Here is a 21,298-nt window from a genome sequence, read left to right on the forward strand (position 1 = left end):
ACTCAAGTGTAAAGAGAGGAAACAGTATCTACTGGCCATGTTCTCTAGGTACCTGCATGTTTCACCTCAGTGTTGCTCCACTAAATTGGTAAGAATTGTGCTGACTCATTGCCCAATTCACTGACATCTTTTAAAATTAAGTTTCACAGCAAATTGTTATTCCATGCTCAAGGGCGAAGTATCACATACTGTGTGTTAGTTATTAGCTTTAACATTTAGGATTCCAGCCACGGATTAGTTTGCTTTTCATAGTTTCTCTGAGTTCCAGGAAGTTTTCTTCACACAAAAACGCAAAACCAAATATTAAATGTGTCCAGATAGAGTATCTGGTTGAGTGTGGAAGGCTCTTGGGGTCCTGCCGTCTCAGCCTCACATCCTCTGGTGACCCAGCGACCACCCCCTGGAGACGTCCATCCAGCAGGGAACACAGGAGCAGGGAGGGGTTGCAGAGAAGGAAGAGGTAGGAGCAGCAGCAGGTCCTGAAGGAGGTATGACCGGACGCTGGGGGAGGGGGTCGTCTATTGAAAAGAAAAAGGGTTAAAGTTATGAAGACAAGACCACTCGCGTCTTCCCAAGGCCTTGGGGTGCAGTGGAGGCTCTGTACTTCAGGTCTTTGGCTTCAGGGCAAATCTGCGTTTCTCCTGCAGAGAGGCCAGTGGAAGAGAGGCGGGCGGGGCAGAAGCAAGATGAGGTCAGGGTGGGACTGAATCTTCGGGTTTGGCAACCAGCAAGTAAGATGTCAGAAACTTTAATTGGTGAGGTCTCCATGAAGGCTCGAGGTCAGAAACCCGACTGAAAGGGTCCCAGAAGCTCACACAGCAAAGGACACCACTGGTGTGAGCCGGTGAACCCGCGAAGGAGGTAGGACACCTCGCTCCCCCTGGCCTGGCCCTGCCCTCCCCTCCCCAGTCAGTGACGCCGCAGAGGGAAACCGCTTTGCCTGCACCCCACGACCTCAAGGCAAGCAGCAGCTCGTCTTCAGCTGAAGACCCATCAAACCTGCTGCCTTGCGTGTCCTTGACACCAAGATACCTACCGTGATGTCTGCAGAAGGTAGGTTATTTCACCAAGGCACGGCAGACGCTGAGGCCTAGGCAGAGGGAAACATCCCTGACCCAAGGTCAGAGCCCCCGGACCCAGCTCTGTCTCCACTCCAGCCAGGCCTGCCCTGTGAGGTTGAAACACGTGTTATTGCTATCCACTGTGTCTGGGGCCGTTTTCACAGCATCGCTTTCATTTTTAAAAGTTAAGTAGCTCAAGAGTGCCTCTGGACCTAGGACAAGGTGACTCTAAGACACTTTCTGACAGTTACGTTCAATTTCGTCCTGGAAGAAACAAGCTTCAAGAACTCATCCGCTTATTTTAGTGAAGAGATGACGGTAGGGCAGAGTCTAAAAGCAGAGAGACCACACACATAACTACTTATGCTAACTTTGCCAGCGAGAAGGCCCCACCTCCCCACAGGACCAAGACACGACCTCTGCCTGGTCACCCAACAGCATGCAAGGCCAGCTGCCTCCACAGCGAGGTCACACAGGCACACGGACGGGACAGTGAGTGCCCCCAGACCTCCTTCCCACACAGAGGCCAGGACCCTTCGTTATAGAGCATTTCCAGTCTCTGCACCCCATGTGAATATGGCAGGTGACCTGCCCCCAGAGGACGCTGCAGGCACACCGCCCCACCAGCAGTAAAACTAGAAACATGGAAATTCATCATTTGTGTTCAAAACTTTTCTCTTCTTCTGGATTAATTCCCTACGAATATCTCCAGAGCAGGATTAAGAGACATAAGTGAACCTTTTTAGGACTAACATCCCTGAAAAGTGATTGCATAACTGAGGCTACAGATAACCCCACTAATTACTGGCAACTAAAACTCCTTGTTTTCAAAACACCCAACAAATATATCAGATGTATCCTGAAAGCACACTCACCAGCTGCACGAACACCCTGTCTTGTTCTTGACCTTGGAGCTCATCCAGATACAGGTGATCCCTCTGCTTAATCCTCAGCTTAATCCCCACACTGCCTCATTATCTGTATGATCATGGTTCTTTGAAACTTGTGGAGACTTTTTACGGCTCAGCATATGGTCAAATTTTGCCAATTTTGTAAATGTTCCTCATGTGTTGAAAATTTTGTGGTTTCCTGTTCCCTGAAGATATTTCCAATTTCATCTTTTTTTCCATTTAAAACACAGCGAGCACCATTGTCCTCTAATCGTATTGTGATTTCAGTAGCTGTTGTCTCTGGGAGTCAGTTCTGAGGTTTCTACTGGTTCTACTCATGTCGACTCACTTTGCAAGATGCCCATGCCCTGGAGACACTGGGCAGGTTTTGGGCCTTGGATGGAGACTGTCGTTTCTTCTTGGTGTCTTGGGATGTCTTCAACCATGGCTGCTTCAGCCAGTCCCGCGAGTGAGAGCGTCCGGCTGCCCAGGCACAGGGGCTGGGGGCAGGGACTCCCGGCTCCGTCGCTGCCCTGCAGGAGCCTGGAAGCTGCTTTTAGAGGTTGTTTCTAGTTCACCTTCCCCCAGGGCTCTCCTGTGGGGCCCCTATGTGTCTCTCACAGAGACCTCAATTTTTGGTACCTGGAGTGCCCCCAGGAAGAGCCCCCTCTGTGCTGGCTCAGGACTCCAGCTGCTTTGACAGCAGCTTCGCAGCTTTGAAACTGTCGAGCCTGAGTCAGCCCCTTGGTGCATTTAAGGTGCTCTCTGTGCTTTCAGGTGTCTCAGGTCAGAGGAGCAGCAGCCCTGACTGGACAGAGGTGTCCCCATCAAGGCCCCCCGTGACCCTAGTCACCAGAGGCCACGGGCGCACCTCTGTATTTCTCAGAACAGACATCTGTGGGCCAATTTCCCTCCAAAAGGGAGTAAGTTTGAGGCAATTTGAGATTCCTGCAAAGTAAGGATGGAGCCTGTTGCTCACACTGCCCTTGTGGAAAGGCAGAGGGACAGAAGAGTCAACTGTGGTCACAGAGCACAAGAAAAGACTTACAAACATTAAGGATTTAACCGAAACATAATGTATCACAAATGCTCGATCCTGTGTACACATCAAAATCAATCGTGTGCGAGGGCTTCATGTAGTTGTGGTATCATTGGTAACATCTCAAGACCTTACTGCTGCTAAGTCACTTCAGTCGTGTCCGACTCTGTGCGACCCCAGAGATGACAGCCCACCAGGCTCCCCCGTCCCTGGGATTCTCCAGGCAAGAACACTGGAGTGGGTTGCCATTTCCTTCTCCAATGCATGAAAGTGAAAAGTGAAAATGAAGTCACTCAGTCGTGTCCGACTCCTAGCGACCCCATGGACTGCAGCCTCCCAGGCTCCTCCGTCCATGGGATTTTCCAGGCAAGAGTACTGGAGTGGGGTGCCATTGCCTTCTTCATAAGACCTTACTAATAAACTCAATTTTCAAGTCAATATTGGACCAAAACACTGATTAAGGCTGAGCCAAACACACAATCATCATGTGAATGAGCAAATCAAAAAAGGCCCTGGTATTTATTTTCTGCAGAACATATGTAGAAACTTTTAATATTAAACATTCAAATCTAGAACCATGGAAAAATTCACTACTTAAAAGTTCACAGAATGCAAAATGGTGTCATGGATCGGGTCTTGGACAGAAAAGAACATCAGTAGAAACCAGCACTGTCTCTTGCTACAAACTGAACTCTGGGCCTCCCAAGCTCTCACTTCTATGAGTGATTCCTCAATGTGTGTGGATCCTTGTCAGTGTTTCAGATTCTTCCCTCAGGACAAGCCCAGAGGAGCTCCGGACTAGCAGACTTCTCTGCTCTAATCTTGTTGAGAACGTCCTAGCAACTGAAACTCAGCTCCAGCCGGGGTGGACTGGCGAGTGGGAGCCAGACCAGGCAGCTGATGGTGACCTTTCTGTTCCTGGGGGCAGGTCCAGTTTCTCCAGGTTCTCTGCCCTGGGCCCCACCATCAAGTCAATCAAATAGCAAACGTGAATTAAGTGGTCAGGGAAGAGCAAGCCCAGGTGGACAGTCAGCACACAGCTGGAAGGGCGAGTGCAGCAAAACTATGCATTCAAAGCCCTCAAGCATCCTGTGACTTGTCCAGCTTCTTCTCTGCCCTCCATGCCCAGGCTGTCCACACAGTGTGAACAAACTGGACAGAGTGGCTTCTGCCCCAGGCACCTGGCAAGATGCTGAGGTTATCAAAAATCTCTCAGCTGTGTGGCCAATAGGCTTCAGGAAAAGAAAGACGAGAGTCACGAAGACCCACAATTGAATGAAAAGTCTCAGATTCCCAGATCACCAGCTGCGGACTCAGTTGCTGACCTCAGTCCTGTGCCATCATTGTTAACGGCAGGTACCCACTAAGCGCCACTGACTGTGAGCTGGGTAGTGACTGTAACCAGGCAAACAAAAATAACTTCACAGAAGTCTTTTGACTGTGACGTGCAGGCTTTATAGGCTAAGAAATTTTAAGGAAGACTTAAAGTGCCGACTATTTTTTAGGCAGTAATTCTTACATTTATCTTCTACTGTGCGGAACCCAGTTCCTCATAATGTGCCCCTCTCCCACAGAGCAGCATGGTGAACTCCCGCTCACTCACTCTGCACGCAGGGTCTTGTGATGGATCCTGTAATGCAGTAAAGACCAGAGTTCCGCAATGAAAACAGCACCGCTATTTTGTGATTAACCTGTTCCTCCAACTACGTCATCCTCAAAATTATGCATATAATTCTGACAGAGAAGAATGACTCAAAAGATACTGCTATCATCACTGTGTTTCCTTTGTCTCACAGAAAACCCGCTCCTAACAGAAAAAGCTGGGGAGAGAGGAGTGGCTTAAAATGGCTAAAACTTTCTGTCTCCAAGTCCACTGGAGGAAAAGTTACTGAAGATCTGCCACCTAAGCTGCAGATAAAAATATTTGGAATTGTCCAAGTTATTATAAAATTCAAAGACAGAAGAAGAAGGGACTAAGGAAGGGAAGGGGACATGGGAGGATGCAGGGAAAGAGAGGAGGAGAAGATGGAAAGAGTTAGTTGGGGGAGAATGTCTTCACCTTGTTCCCGAGTGTGGGGCGCTGAGGTGCGCTCCTCCAAGTGGCTTCACTGAAAAGATACCCCCTGGAGGGAAGGACATTCAGTTCCTTCTGCCAAGTGCAGAGGCCACTCTCTGGTCTCTTGCCTTCCCGGAGCTTCGGTGCCATGGAGACTGTCATGTGACCCGGCAAACACAGTTGTCCAGGGCTGCACCGGACGGGTGTCCACTCTCTGTCCTGTCCGAGATGCTTGCAGGCCCCCGGCTGGCCCTTTCCCATGGCAGGGGGTACCTGCAGGGCACGTGGGAGAAAGCCTACCAGGACCACAGGAGAAAGGTAGGGGTAGGTGTGCAGAGTGGCACCTTGAAGCCACAGCTCCCCTGGAAGCCAAAGGTGAATTTTCTTTTTGGAGATGGAATAGGTGAAATGGCATATCCTTAAAAGGTGGGCCATGCCATACAATAAAAATTCCATTAAATAGACTATGGCTTCCAAGTGCCATGTTTTAGGACCATCCTTTCTCAATCATGGCATATTTCCCCTATCGAAACAACAGACTCCAGAGGGGACTGCTGCTGCTGCTGCTGCTAAGTCGCTTCAGTCATGTCCGACTCTGTGCGACCCCATAGACGGCAGCCCACCAGGCTCCTCTGTCCCTGGGATTCTCCAGGCAAGAACACTGGATTGGGTTGCCATTTCCTTTTCCAATGCATGAAAGTGAAAAGTGAAAGTGAAGTTGCTCAGTCCTGTCCAAGGGGACTAGGAATGGACTTTTATTTCTGTTAAGAGATACAGTGTTATTTCCATCTATCTGACGCAAACGTGGGTCTCATTTGAGAAGGCGGCCCTGTGGTCCCGAGTGGCTGGGCAGTCTTCTGCCCTCAAGACCTCTCAGAGCCATCCAGGCGCAGGGTGCTGGCTGGCCGTCAAAGCTGAGAAACAAAGAAGCGGCTGTGTGGGAATCAGTGTGCCACAGAGTGATCTGAAGGAGTGAACCCAAGGTCCCTGCTCCTCCCGGGGTACCGCCCACCTGGGGGCGAGGTTTGTACGGTGCCTCATCACCTGGCCTTGCACCTGTGCCCCTGTGGGAGCCCCTAGGAGCCACTTGGCTTCGCCCCAGTTCACCTCCCTTCCTGCGACCCCTGGTTCTGGAGCCTTCCCTGCTCACTGAGAACAAGGATGGGCATGCTGCCTCCCCGTCCCGCTCCTCACCTCCCCTGTCTGGGAGGGTGGCCGGTCTGGTTGCCCAGAGCACGTCGGAGCACTAAAGAGCTGTGGGTGGGAAGGACTCACCCTGGTATCCCTGTGGTTCCTCTTCTGTACTCGAGTGGGGTCAGCTCTCCTCACTGCTGAGCTGAGAACCCCTGAGGGTAGGAAGGGACTCCGTGCGGCTTTAGGATGACTGGGCCCCTCCCCCAGCACTCCCAGAGTGAGGCCCCTCCCCATGTCTGGGCAGGGCCCCTTCTTGTCTCAGAACCTCATCTCACCCATTCATGCTAAGAAAATTACCTTAATAAAACAGAAATTGCTGCTGATATTTCCTTAACAAAAGCCCGCAGCACCTCCACCTTCCTCTGACCCCACCCTAATGGGCTTGCACCATGGCAGGAGGGCATGAGTCTGGCTCACCTCTGCCCGCTCCCACACCCTGGGTGATGGGGCAGTGCGGACTGTCCAGCCTCATCCGGCCATGTCCTCTCTCTTGCCTGTCCTTCTGGGGTCCCCTTACTTCAGGGCACAGGTGCTGGTTCCCGAGCATGTTTTCCAAGACCCCCGGCCAGCTCCTGGCTCTCTGCGAAGACGCCTGCTCCGTCACCACACTGCTCTGTGGGTTCGGGTCCCAAGTGCCCGGAGCTCAGGTCCTCACACTGGAAAGACGCAGTCGTGGAGCTGCCATTTCCAGATGATCAGATCAGAGGTCTCAGCAGCTGGGTATCTGTGAGCAAGTGGCTAGAATATGGGGGTTCCTTCTTATTGCAAGTGTAATACTTATGGCCCTCGTGCATTTCATCCATCACATTTTAAAATACAAATTCTTCCCTTGTTTGTACAATTTCTGATACGAAACTCTGCATGGATCATTTTGCACTTAATGGCTAAGATGCTAATGCTGAAAATACTGCTGGAGGCTCAGAAATTAGAGTCCAGTGGACTTGGGAACGTAATTCACTGTCTCAAAGCCGGGCAGTGCAGAGTGGAAACATCAGCAGGTAGTTCTGTTTAATGAGATCTCATCCCACACACACTCAGTTCTCTACTTGACAATGACCATGTTGGGCCATGTCTGAGGGCTGCCTGTTCCCCTCCAGGGGATGCTCAGGTTCTGAATCAAGTCCGGAGCCTCTTTCAGAACTTTCTGCCCAGGCCAACTTGATATCTCCGATGCTGTGAGTAACAACCTGCATGTGTTTCCAGGGCCCACAGAGCAGAAGCTGCCCAACAAAAACTCAGGGTGATTGACTGGTGAGGGTGTGTAGGTCACACTGCCTGCTCTGCGCAGGTGCGGGAGGCCCGGCCGGTGGTGGACAGCCGCGCCCCACCAACCCTCAGTCACCTCCGCCTGAAACTTGGCAAACTCAAGGTAAGTTTCAGTTCTACTCCAGTTACTGTTACAGCCAACACAACACAAAAAATATCAGCTTAAAAACCCAGGAAAATGAAAAAAGCGGGCTCATAGGGAGTAAACAAGTCATGTATCAAAAATAAAATGCCTCTAAGCAGCCAATTAAGCCTGTCTTGCTAGGAATGGAGCTGGTGACAAATGAAGCAGAGATCTCCCTTCCCCTAGTCTCCCTGCTGACCTGGCAGGGGTCCAGAAGTGGGGAGGGGGCGGGGGGGATCCACGGCCGCAATTTATTCAGCACAGATCTAGAGTAATTAATTAGCATTGTTTCTTTAAACCAGACCATTCCATGACCACCTCGAAATTTTTATTTCTTGGAGTTAAAGCCATCTGGTGAGAGCCAGCATCGCATGGCTGTGCTGATCCTTACACCTCCCAGAGCAAAATGCTGCGAGCTTTCTGTGCCCCCAGCGTCAGCCTAACCGGGGAAAACAAAGAGGAGCAAATTGGCAGATCAGTCGGTTCAAAACCCGAAATAAAGTAGGAGGGCTTTCATTTCCTCTGGCCTCAGACCTTCTCTTCTTCTGAGCAGTATAAAATCTCCCTCCTAAAATATAAAGTGATTTCCTTTGTATTTCACTGACACAGCTCAGAGGTTTTTGAGGAATGACCTAATTTCTCCCTCCCTGTTACTTCCACTCCAAGTCTGTGAAATTTGGCCCCGCCCTCGGGTATCCCAGTTAGGACACAGGAGCCCACCAGCTGCCCAGGGAGCGACCGCAGCAGCGCGCGCAGGGGCGAGGAGGCCCCGAGGCCCAGGGGCGGGGCTGCAGGCCCCCTGGACAGGGCTGGGCACAGGGCAGCCCTGGCACGGCCCTGGCACGGCTGGTGTGTCTGCGCAGCTGGAGGAGGGCCGGCTGTCCGTCATTGACAGGGACAACCGTCTGCTGCTGGAGAAGCTGTCCTGCAACGTGAGGACCGGGGGGCGGACCCGCAGCGGAGTCAGCTGTGCACACAGGAGGTGAGGGGGCCCCATCCACGGGCGGGACCAGACTGGGCAAGCCAGGCGCCTCCACCCCCTGCAGAAAGAGAGCCAGTGCCTCCAGAGTCAGGCCGGTTCCCACCCTCAGCGGCACCTGGACGCGAGCAGCAGTTATCACGGCCGCAGGCCCTGGTCCACACCGGCCCTGCCAAGCCCGTTCACTTCATTGTGAACGAGAGGGGACACTCCTGCTCAGGAAACCTTCCCGCCCAGAAGGCTCCCAGCTCCTTCTCTTGAAATGAGGATGAGAGTTGATGCCACCACAGGCTTCAACTCTCTCCATGTTTCAACATCTATGCTGTTTTTTGGGCTCTAAATAGGGAGAAAAGAGAGCAGGAACTTTGCAGCCTGAGAGAGAAAAACCCGTTCCGGAGAGGGTCACAAACTCAGCTCAGGACCCGTTTGCAACACACCCTGTGGAAGGTAGACCCGCCGCCGGAGGAGGTACCTCACTTTTCTACTCCTTCCAACCCAGAGCTGTCTGAATTTCCCATTCCCTCCATCAGATTCACCACCTGCATGGACACACAGCCTCTTTGCTGCTTTAGGGCATTTTACTCTATTGTCAGCAAACGTGTGCTGCGTGGTCGTAGCTTAATAACGGAAGACACAGAACAACAACCCAACTGAGGAATCCGTCCACTACCTCCTCACTGAAAATGACGTGTGTGTTAGTCACGCAGTCGAGTCTGACTCTTTGCAACCCTATGGACCGTAGCCTGCCGGGCCCCTCTGTCCGTGGAATTGTACAGGCAAGAATACTGGAGTAGGTTGCTGAATACTGGAGTGGGTTGCGGGCTCCAGGGATCTTCCTGACCCAGGGATTGAACCTGGGTCTCCCACATTGCAGGTGCCATCTGAGCCATCAAAGAAACCTCCTTGAAAAATTATAAGGAGATAAAAATGAGCTCAGTTGATCAATTATAGGTTGTAGGAGAAACATTTGGTGAAAAGCTTCCTCGGTGGGAAGTTTTGTGACAATTCTGGAATAGCGGTCCCATGCTGCACCCAGAGAGGCGAAGGAAATTAATGATCTGAACGTGTTTGCCAGATACTTGAACTGTATACTCTCCCTTTTCATCTCGTCCTAGTTGCTGGCAAAACCATAATTCTGAATGAAAAAATGATTTTAATTTTGACCTTAATTACCCTGTTTATGAATGTCCCAATGAATCCAATTAAAGGACCGTCACTCGCCCCGCCTGTAGACATGGCTCTGGTATTTCAGGGCCTTGCTTTCCCTTGAAATGCAGCCCATCATGGGGAACAATGCTAGAAACCAAAGTTTAAGTAAACACTTGGTGCCCAGCCTCCCCTGTCCCCTGCCCCCGCAGCCTGACCCAGACCCCCTCAGGGGCCCAGCTCTGTGAGGTGGTTTCTGAGCCTGCAGGCGGTGTGAGTGGACTTGGCTCTGCTAAAGCCTCTCTCCTCACTTGGGGGGGGGTTGTTGAGAAGCCCCCACCTTCCTGCCTACTTGCCTTGGACACTTCTTACAGAATCCGGAGGCATGGAAAGAACACATACATTTCACAAAGATACGTAACTTACAAGTAATCACTAATAACAGGCACACCTGCTCGGCCCCGTTCCAGAACACCACAGCATAGTGAAGGCCACGGGAAAGGGAGTCAGGAGTGTTCTGGTTTCCCAGCACGTGTGAAAGCTGTGTTCACACTATACTGTGGACTATTAAGTGTGCAGTAGCACTGTCTCTTTAAAAAGTACATTCCTTAATTAAAAACAACAACACCCTATTGCTAGAAAATGCCAGCCATCTGAGCCTTCAGTGAGTCAGAGTAATGACATAGCAGATCACTTAACAAATATAATAAGAATGAAAAACTTTAAAATATTGTGACAGTTACCAAAACGTGACACAAATACACAAGGTGAGCAAATGCTGTTGGAAAAATGACGTCAATGGACTCGCTGGACATAGGGTCGCCCCAAACCATCCATTTGTATAAAAATGCAGTGTCTGTGGAATGCAGTAAAACAAGGTGCTAAAGCACTCAGAAAATCTAGCTTTCAATTTATATTGAAAACATAAACAGTTCATTACAAATCTTTATTTTTAATTATAAAACTAACACTTGTTTATTGTAAAAAATAAAGTATAAAACAGTACAGAGTGGCTGAGTAAAAGGTGGGCTTCTCCCAGTTTGAACTCTCTGGAAGTGCTCATTGCCAACGTCTTGCTCGTGAGCTCTGACTTTTCTCCCGTGTAGAGTCCCCTGTTTAAACAAAAACAGCACCACATCCTACATAGTTTTCTTTCAGTTGTTCATTTCATCCAACAACAGATCATGAAGACAGTTTCATGTCAGTGTATAAAGATCTCCATTCCTTTTAAGCAGTTACAAAGTATTTTTGCACAGATGTGCCCTAATTTATTTAATCAGCACCCTAACTATAGAAATTGAGGTTGTTTCCAGGTTTTCACTATTCCACGTGGATCTATGCTAATCATCCTAGCCCATGTTATTCTTGCAACTTATATCCCTAGAAGTGAAATCATTCAATCCGAAGGTGCACACTTAACTTTTTGATGCTACCAAGCTGCCCTTGAGAAGCACCCAGCAACGTGCACGTCTCCCTGTGGCGGCTGCACCCGAAACCCCGTCCACTCACACCCTGGCCTCCAGACTTCTGCAGAGTAACTGTCTGCGCCTACCTTTGGTCAACTTCCTACTGGTGTTGTAGCCACGTGTTCCGGAAAACACACTCACTCAGAAGGACAATGCAGATAGCAGAGTACAGTTTATTACACCGGCGGGCCCAAGGCAGAGTCTCCTCTCAGCCAAGGACCCCAACCAGTTTTTGTGAAAACCTTATATACCCTAAGTGTACGTGCCCAAACCCACCTCCCCAAATTCTCTGAAACTAGTCTGAACAAAGGAAGAGAAAGATACAATCAAAGTTAACCCGTGATTCATATGCCTTAAGCCTAGGTAGTTAACAGTGGACAATTATCAATAGGCCTGTGGTCATACCCCAATAAGCATAATAGAATTTATGATTCTATTTGGTTACACAGATAATTAGGATATTCTTTTAGGCAATGGAGAGTCTAGGTACGAGCCCTGTGGTTCTTCCATCCGGGCGCCTGGTTTTCCAGGTGGTGTGTCGTTTCCATAGTATTGGGCATAGAGCTCCAAGTCCACAGTCCCGCCCAGGATGGAATCCTGCTTTCAAGACGGAGCCTGTTCTGTCTGTTTCCTCCTACACCGGTGTGTCTCCTTTAGTTTTTAACATGCATTCTCAATATTTAATTTTTCTATTATCAGTGTCACAAATATTTTTCCATTATTATTTATCATTTCACCTAGTTTATTTCTAAGTCATCAAATCTGTGACTCTTTTCCTTCATGGCATCTGGTTCTTCTGCTGTACATAGAAAGGGCTCTCTCAAGCTAGGATTGGAAAAATATTCTATGTTATCCTTAATTTTTCATAGTTTTCCTGATTCACTTTAAATCTTTAATTAATATAGAATTAAAAAAAAACATGGAATTTTTGTTCATAGTGTGAGAAAAATTTCCCCCAACTGTATTGCTTAAAAAATACCAGCGTATTATATCAGAAGCTTTTCATACTTGACACAGACTACTTTCCAGAGGGTTACAGGCTCACACCCTAGAGCACAAACGGCTCCTGGGTCCTCCCGGATGGAGAAGGGGTCACCCTGCATGACCTTCACGTGGGTCCTGGGCCTTTTCCATTAGGATGTCATATGTTTACTCCTGTGGTTTACAAGACTAATTTTTTTTTTTTTACATCATTTAATTCGTAACATTTCTGTGTCATTTTACTTCAGATGTGTATCTTTTAAGTGGAACACCATAATTCTGTTTTATGATCTAGTCCGAGTGGCTTTTCCCGTCTTACCCATTCATAAATATTGACTTAAGTATTGTATCGTGTTTGCTCTTGTTTCTGGCTTTCTGTTTGTTTATGTTTCCTTACTTTTTTCCCATTTATCATTTTGTTTAGCAAATGTCAAGAAAATGCTTGGATCCTGTGCTTCAAATTCATTCTTCATTTATTTACTTTGACTCCCCTGAAACCCTCCTTTTGCAAAACAGGAAACAGATAAAGCACAGGAGCAAAGGGAGATGTTAAAGCCAAACAAAGAAAGGGAAACAGAAGCACCTCAGCAGGGTTTCCTGCACTTTATTTGGAGTGTCACCAGCTGCGCTGAGTGTTTAAGTGTGGGGCCAAGGAGCTGCCAGGACAGGACAGGAACCGAATGGGGGAAAAGCTCCCAGTTTTGACAAAGACCAGGCCCCAGGGAGCCGGCGGGCAGGCGTCCCAGTGCTGGGCTCCCGGCGAGGTCATCGCTGCTCTGTGCTTCCCTTTGTGAAAAGACAGCCATGGAAAGCACAAGGAAGCAACTGCCAGCTCACAGCCTCTGGTCCCAAGTCAGAAATGTGACCCGAATGTCACAATCCAGACCCAAAGGCAGCTCCCTCCCAAGCGGCCCCCACACCCGGTATGGAGTTTCCAACCTCAGCTTCTGTGCAGGACGAGGGTGGAGACAGACACAGGACAGAGGGACAGACGCCCCGCTGCAGAACTCCCCTGCCGAGGGTCCCCTTCCCTGCCTCGAACCAGCAGGACTTTTCCTTGACAAGCCCCTGCCCTCTATCCTTGAAATCCAGGTGGCAGAAGGGGTTGCAACAAAAAACCAAGCTATTTGAAAACTGCAGGTTTAGGGAGGAGAGAACTCTGTTATAGGACCAGAAAGTTGGAAGATGGTCCAAAGAAAGCCCAGTAGCTACCCTTGACCAGCTGTCTGAAGACTGATATCCCCTACCCAACGTCCGGTCAGCTGAGCCTGGGGCCTTTGCTGGTCAGGCATAGACAGGATATGCTGCAGTTTACATTTAAAATTCCAGAAAATATGCTCATTGACTTGGCAGAAAAAAACAGCCCTTCCTTCAGCACCCTGATTCTTTCGTCAGAGCAGCGTCTCCTCCATCTTTCTGTAGTTTTTGCTAGTTTAGATATTAACTTGCAAAGTATCTCAAATATTTTGAAGGAAAGGTTTCAACCTTTCATCTTCCTTGCACTTTCAAATCCTCACTTATCCCTAACTCCAAACTGAGAAATCACTTAACTGATTTGATAGCTTTTTATTGAGGGAGGATAAGATTTCTAAAAGATCAACCGATAAAACCCACTAGGCACCCTGGGTTTGCTGGAGCCTGCAGTCCCTAGAAGTGTGTATTATTGTAATCTAGTGCCCCAGCCCCAAATAACCCACACACGTGAGAAGGAGACAAAACGGAACAAACACAAGTGACCCTGGAGACAGGCAGCGCAGGGTTCTTGCAGCCACTGCAGAGGGCACGAGGCTGACGCCGAGCTCCCTCGGCCTCCGTGAGCTTCCATCGTGCCTCTGTAAAGAGAACCTGTTCCAGAACTCATGTCAGGGTCAAAGACTTGCAAAAAAGACTACCGCAGTGCCTGACGTTTACTTGGCAAGCGTGAAATCATGAAATATTCTTTCCTTCTTTACTGTATGCATCTGCCACACAGGATAAAAACACTAACCAAAAAACGCACTGACTTGGAAGGTGTATATGCCCCCCATGTTCACAGCAGCACTGTTTACAACAGCCAAGATATGGAACCAACCCAAGTGCCCACCAACGGAAGAATGGATAAAGAACGCGCAAGATACATAGTCATGCATATAGATAGTACTCAGTCACCAAAAAGAATGAAATCTTGCCATTTGAGAAAATGCGAACGGACCTCCTGGGCATTATGCTGAGAAAAATAAGTCAGACAGACAGAGAAAAGCAAACACTGTGCAATCTGTCTTTTATGTGAAATGTAATAATAATAACAAACTCTTAGATACAGACAACAGATTGGTGGTTGCCAGAGCTGGGGGTGGGTGGTGGGAGGTATGGGTCAAGAGGGTCAAAAAGCTTAACAAAGTAAGACGGAGCCTTTGACATTATGCAAACCCCAAATTCTGTTTATCTAAAATCTTTAATTAATAGCATATGAAGAGGGGCTTCTTTGGCAGTTCAAGGGTAAAGAATCTGCCTGCCAATGGAGGAGACAGAGGTTCGATTCCTGGCCCAGGAAGATCCCACACGCCCTGGAGCCACAACTACTGAGCCTGTGCTCCACCAGAGAGGCCACCGCAGTGAGAAGCTGCTGTACCTGAGAGCAGCCCTCACTCACCGCAACTGGAGAACAGGCCCACTCAGCTATGAAGACCCAGTGCAGCCGTAAATACATACATTTGTAAAAATCTACCCTTTCTGCCTCTGCTGCCACCATGGCGCCGGTGAAAAAGCTTATGGCGAAGGGGGGCAAAAAAAGAAGCCAGTCCTGAGGTGCACTCTGGACTAGGCCCATCCTGCAGAAGATGCTGGTCATGGATGCCACCAAAACCGAGCCATCTCTTCAGGAGAGAATCAAGGCGAATGGACACGGCTGCAATCTGGGCAGTGGCGTCACACCAGTCAGAAAGAAGCGAAAGCAAGATCGCTGGAACTTCTGGGGTCCTTTTCCAAAAGGCATTTGAAATATCTTACAAAAAATATTTGAAGAAGAATGATCTACATGATTGGTTACGCATAGTTGCTAACAGCAAAGAAAGTTATAAGCTGTGTTACTTCCAGATTAATCAAGATGAAGAAGAGGAGGAAGATGAGAATTAAAACTCAATCTAAAATATTTGTATAAGTTCTTAAATAAAATTTGTCAACCCCCCAAAAAATTTTTTTTAAAGAACACATGGTGGGCAAGTGGTACTTTAAGGTATTTGCCCACTTCAGGGATTTTATAATCTTGGGGTGTGTGTGTGTGTGTGTGTGTGTGTGTACTGGAAATAAATGAATGGTGAAACATTAGGGGATGCTGTCGTTAAGATTATTTCAATTCTTACATGAGAAGATTGAACTAGGAACTGGGTGACATTTTTACACAGGTGACTGAATTTAATTATTAAATAGTCTTGTATTATCATTCAATGTGTTTTATGAGAGCCTACTACTTACCAAGCATTCAGCATCCACCAGGGATTTATTATTTTAGGCTTATAGTTAAAGGTGAAAGAGAACACAATAGTTTCTAGTTAAAGGTTTTAGCCATTTAAGATAATGGGGAAAAAACAGAGTGGCTTTTTAAAAATGTATTTTTAATTGAAGGATAATTGCGATATTGTGTTGGTTTCTGCCAAACATCAACATGGATGAGCCATAGGTATACATATGTCCCCTCCCTCTTGAGCTTCCCTCCCACCTTCCACCCCATCCCCCTCTGCTTATTTTAAGCCACAGGATTCCATCAATGTGTTGACTGAGGTGGCTCTTCTACCTGCCAATAAGTTTTGGGAACATCTTGTGATCATGCAGGCTATCCCTTGATGGGTTGTGTGCCTGATTACTCCTTAACTATATCATGCAAATAAAAACTGTAAGAATTCAACTCCTAGTATTTCACGTGAGACTTTGTTTTGCACTGTGTGGTCTCCCTGACACACGCAGTGTGCAAGGCCAGGGTAAGCAGACACGCTCCAGGGCAGGACATGACCGAGAGCCTTCTTTCTCTCCGCTTCCGAGTCCTAATGCGTCCACAGCAGAGAAAGCAGCCCTCATCTACCCTTTCCCTGAGAGACCTGAACGACTAGGTCCCATTGCCGCAGTCTCTATCCAAGGGCAGTTCCCAACACAGCCTTTCAGGGAGGGATGAGGGAAATAACAGAAAAAAGAAAACTTCTGGGATGTGGCTGACTTTCTAAAGGCCCAGCACCTTCCAACACCAACAAGCCAGAAGGTTCAAAGTGAAATTGTGGCAGTACAGTCTAGTATAAAAGTACTTTGACCCATTTCAGAAAGATTTTCAACAATACAATTGACATAGCAAAAGATCATCTGATTATTTAGATATTTCTCCAAAGAATATGGACAAATGGCTAAGAAACTCATGAGAAGATGCTCAATACAATTAGGGGAATGCAAGTCAAAACCACAATGAGAACTCACTCCACACCCACCAGGTGACTAAAATCAAAACACAGAAGACAGGAGTTGAGGCGGGCTGTGGTGATGGGATGTGAAATTGTGCAGCCAACATAGGAAACAGTCTGGCCTCTAAAGTTAAGCACAGGTTTACCATATCACTTAACAATTCCACTCTTTGGTATATACCCAAGAGAATTAAAAACACATGCCCACACAAAGAGTTGTACAAGAATGTTCCATCAACTGATGAACAAATGAACAAAATAGGATACAACCACACTATAGAATATTATGCAACCATGAAAAGGAGTAAGGGACTTCCCTGGTGGCTCAGACAGTGAAGAATTTGCCTGCAATGCGGGAGACCTGGGAGTAAAGTTCTATACACACCACATTGCAGATAAACATTGAGACATTCTGCTCAGTGAAAGAGGCCCGATACAAATGGCCACACAGTGCGTGATTCCACTTCTATGAAACGCCCAGAATGGCCAGTCCGTAGAGACGCAAAGTAGATTCGTGGGTGCCGAGGGCTGGGGAGGAGAACTGGGATCCGTAGCTGCATGTGGCCCTTTGGGTCGGAATGACGAAAGTTTCCTAAAATTGGATTTGGGGATGACTGCACAATGTAGAATATACCAAAACCACTGAAAACACAGCTTGAAATGGTGAATTTTATGTTATACAATTGTGTCTCAATAAGGCTGTTATTTTTGTAAAGAGGGCCAGGAAGATCCCCTGGAGGAGGGGATGGCAACCCATTCCAGTATTCTTTTCTTGCCTGGAGAATCCCCATGGACAGAAGAGCCTGGCTGGCCGCAGTCCATATGGTTATACAGAGTCAGACATGACTGAAGCAACTTAGCATGCACACAAGGTTGTTTTTTTTTTTTAAGGTTATATAATTAATTCTAAATAAAGTAGAATTGTCAATGAATTTAAATACTTCATTTCCCAAGTGTTCTAGAAAACTGACATTTTACCGTCTTTACCTAAGGAAAGTGTTTGTTTCCAACATGTATTTTTGATCCCATGGGAACTGAAGCTGAAGTTCAGCAAGGCCACCTCCTGGACCCAAAAGATGAAGTGGAGGGAGGACTCAGCACACAGAGGAGGAGGAGGAGACGCATCAGAAGCAGTGGTGGACAAACGGCAAGGCCGGCACGGCCTCCTGGGGCAGCCCCCTGTCCTCAGGGACGCTGCCTCCCACCCTGGCCAGGCCTCCTCACCTTATCACGCAGGGACAGCCACACGTGTGTGAGTCAGCATCCCAACTGTGTGTGTTCACAGGATGTCTGAGCAGATGATGCAGCAAAACTATTTGCTGTGCTTCTAGGGCTGATAGCTGAAAACAAATTATGCAGAGTAATACTGGGAGCTAAAGGCTTTTGAATTGGATTTTTCTCTCTAGTTAGGAACACATACTCTGTTACCATATTTTGTGTTGTTGTGGATTTGTTTATAATTTTCAGATGTATTTGTATAATTTGCCTTAAAGGTCTGTGATTATTACTTTAACAAATATCTAAATAAATCAGATTAAAACTACTCAATGTGATGAAATTACATCCAGATCCCAAGACACAGACCCTAAGAAGTAAGAGCAATCAGTAGGTCTCAGTTAGAGACCTGTGCATGTGTGCACGTGCCAGGCCCTGGGACAGGTCTGAGGCTCCAGACGAGAGGATGGACGTGGTCCCGCTTCCCAGAGCTGGACCCTTGCGAGCATCATGGCACATAACACTTAGCTGTATTTAGCTCATACTGCAGGTTTAGGTTGAATTCTCCACTAAAATAAAAGAGGAGAACTAGGAGCTCACATCACCCCTTCCTGCACAAACCCTTAAAGATCCATGGCCCGTCTCCTCTCAGGCTTCCATGTGCACGTGGAACCACCCAGGTTCTTCCCTGCTCCCAGCACGCAGGCCCTTCAATGACGGTGTTTAAAATCATAGGCCTGGAGTCAGACAGGCCTGGATGTGAGTTTTGACCCTTCAGAGGATTCTCTGCGTGACTGTGAGAAGATCACTCAGCCTCTCTGAACCCCCATCGGCAGAGAGAGCTGGTGCTAGAACCTGGCCCAAGACTGGATTTGGCCTTCGTTATGTTAGGGGGAATCCTCAGAACCCCTGCAAGCTGTCCACGCCCCTTCCCTGTCCAGAAGCCTCAAACTGGGCATCGTACTGTGTCAAGAATCTTGAGCTCAGTGCCAAATTGCTAGAAAAAGCTCTCCAGTAGCAATCGAAAGTTTGGTTTATGAGCCCTCATACCTGCGCCTCCTTTATAACTGTGGCTACTTAGGGTCGACATCTGCCCTTCCCAACCACAGCCAGTGTTTGTCTTGCCTTTGTCCCCACCCCAGTGACCACTTTACTCCCAGAGGTGAGTTTTAGTAGCTGGTCTCTGCAGCTTCACCCTGAAAAGTCCCAATGCAGTGAATTTATTCAATATGTTTCTGATGTTTGAGGCTCTTGGTACTCAACTCCAAAATGCAAAAGAAGCTTGGTTGCACACAGAGGGAAAAAAAGATTTGTTATACATGAAAAAGTTGTCCAAAAATGTCTTATTTCTAGCAAAAAACCACCACCAACAACTTGTTATCTGTTAAGCTTTTGAAACAATTACTCAGCTACCTGTATTCACCAATGTACTGTGTGCTCAGCTGTGTCCGACTGCTTGTGACCCCACGGACTGTAGCCCACCAGGCTCCTCTGTCCATGGAATTCCCCAGGCAAGAATACTGAGTGGGATGCCCTGCCCTCCTCCAGGGGATCTTCCCTACCCAGGGATCCACCCAGTGTCTCCTGCATTGACCCAGAAGCAAGTTGGGGAAACCACAAAACAAACTGACCCTCGAAACAATGGCCGAAACGGACAAGGCCTCCGGATCCTCAGGGTCCGGCCTCTCCAGGCCCTTCGCCTGACCTGGCTCGGGTCCAGCTCAAGGCGTCCGCAGAAGTGACCGGCCGGCAGCCTCTGCAGGGCCTGGAGGAGCCGGCAGAGGTGCGCCCTCTGGTGTTGGCCCCTGGGGCCGCAGCGCAGCTCAGAGGCTGCCGTGCGGGTGGGACCACAGAGCCCCCAGCTGCCTGACACGAGGCTTCTGTCCCTTCCTGCCGTTTGATGAGAAAGGTCAGGAGCCCACAACTCCAGCTCGCCTAATTAGCACTCTTTCTCTCAGGCTGTTTCCAATATCTTCATCAAATTGTAAATTGTAGCAAAGTAATCAATTGTCTCAGCAAATATGTACTAAGTCACCCAAAATACTGAGGCCTGATCAAGAAGAATGAGTGAATCCAATCACCCCAGGTGCTTCCCTGGTGGCTCAGGGAAGAATCTGCATGCAATTCAAGAGACCTGGGTTTGATCCCTCGGTCAGGAAGATTCCCCTGGAGACGGAAAAGGCTACTCACTTAGTATTCTTGCCAGGAAATCACATGCACCCAGGAGCCCGGCTGGCTACAGTCCATGGGGTCACAAGAGTCAGACACGACTGAGCAGCTAAACCACCACCACCACAATCAGCATCGGCTCCCTGTGCTCAGATCTTCAGCATGATTTTATGGGCTGTTTTATAACAAGTCTCCAAGTCATGAAATCCAATTCAGGAAGATAATAGATTCCCCAGGAATTTTAACAGAGTCGCGTGTAGAAGCAGCAGGGGTAAGACCTGCCCTTCAAGGATCTGTGTCCATTAGGGCAGTAATCTGTGGGGCCGTGGCTGGGGGATGAACCGGGGACACAGGCACCGGTTTCCAAGTGGGTGTTAGCTGCAACCCTTGGAGCCTGTCTGTAGTGAGCACAGTGGGACACAGAGAAAGCTCTGGGAGACAGATCTGATGTTTGGACGGAGGTTAGTCCCAAATTTGTAGAACTGTCATTGTAAAATGATGACAGAATGTCTGAAAATCACTATCTTTTTAAGAGTTACCTGTATCCTTTCAACTTTAGCCAATTAGAGTCTTTTGTTGTTGTTGCTCAGTCACTCAGTTATGTCTGACTCTTTGAGACCCCATGGACTGCAGCACCCCAGGCTTCCCTGTCCTTCACCAACTCCCAGAGCTTGCACAAACTCATGTCCATCGAGTCGGTGACGCCATCCAACCATCTCATCCTCTGTCGTCCCCTTCTCCTCCCGCCTTCAATCTTTCCCAGCATCAGGGTCTTTTCCAGTGACTCAGTTCTTCACATCAGGTGGCCAAGGTATTGCATCAGTCCTTCCAATGAATATTCAGGACTGATTTCCTTTCGGATGGACTGGTTTGATCTCCTTGCAGTGCAAGGGACTCTCAAGAGTCTTCTCCAACACCACGCTTCAAAAGCATCAATTCTTCGGCACTCAGCTTTCTTTATAGTCCAACTCTCACATCCATACATGATTACTGGAAATAGCTTTGACTAGATGGACCTTTGTTGGCAAAGTAACGTCTCTACTTTTTAACGTGCTGTCTAGGTTGGTCATAGCTTTTCTTCCAAGGAGCAAGCGTCTTTTAATTTTATGGCTGCAGTCACCATCTGCAGTGATTTTGGAGCCCAAGAAAATAAAGTCTGTCACTGTTTCCATTGTTTCTCCATCTGTTTGCCATGAAGTAAGGGGACCTGATGCCATGATCTTCGTTTTCTGAATGTTGAGCTTTAAGCCAGCTTTTTCACTCTCCTCTTTCACTTTCATCAAGAGGC

At 48.2% G+C, this 21,298-nt stretch overlaps 1 protein-coding gene, 1 long non-coding RNA gene and 1 pseudogene across 2 annotated transcripts; 2 read left to right on the forward strand and 1 right to left on the reverse strand.

Annotated features, from left to right (window-relative positions):
- Positions 1-4,981: 4,981 nt before the first annotated feature.
- On the forward strand, positions 4,982-8,805 carry CFAP97D2 (CFAP97 domain containing 2). The gene is made up of 4 exons (XM_055541921.1): positions 4,982-5,364; positions 7,529-7,609; positions 8,494-8,592; positions 8,677-8,805. Exons 1-4 carry the CDS (start codon positions 5,275-5,277, stop codon positions 8,803-8,805), a joined length of 399 nt encoding a protein of 132 aa, XP_055397896.1. The 5' UTR covers positions 4,982-5,274.
- A 1,949-nt stretch (positions 8,806-10,754) lies between these two features.
- LOC129624218 (uncharacterized) lies at positions 10,755-19,598 on the reverse strand. The gene is made up of 3 exons (XR_008700832.1): positions 19,473-19,598; positions 17,851-17,966; positions 10,755-10,867 (listed from the first exon to the last, which is right to left on the reverse strand). It is a non-coding gene; the product is annotated as an uncharacterized LOC129624218 (long non-coding RNA).
- On the forward strand, positions 14,932-15,316 carry LOC129624217 (60S ribosomal protein L22-like; annotated as a pseudogene).
- Positions 19,599-21,298: the final 1,700 nt, after the last annotated feature.

This window comes from Bubalus kerabau, chromosome 12 (genome assembly GCF_029407905.1).
Source record: "Bubalus kerabau isolate K-KA32 ecotype Philippines breed swamp buffalo chromosome 12, PCC_UOA_SB_1v2, whole genome shotgun sequence".
Taxonomy (NCBI): Eukaryota; Metazoa; Chordata; class Mammalia; order Artiodactyla; family Bovidae; genus Bubalus; species Bubalus kerabau.

Excerpts from the sequence above, each read along its gene's own strand:
- CFAP97D2 (XM_055541921.1), top strand. The coding sequence starts at position 5,275 with ATGCTTGCAGGCCCCCGGCTGGCCCTTTCCCATGGCAGGGGGTACCTG. Across the intron at positions 7,610-8,493 it reads TGAAACTTGGCAAACTCAAG|CTGGAGGAGGGCCGGCTGTC; the intron begins GTAAGTTTCAGT and ends GTGTCTGCGCAG. Across the intron at positions 8,593-8,676 it reads GGGGGCGGACCCGCAGCGGA|AAAGAGAGCCAGTGCCTCCA; the intron begins GTCAGCTGTGCA and ends CACCCCCTGCAG.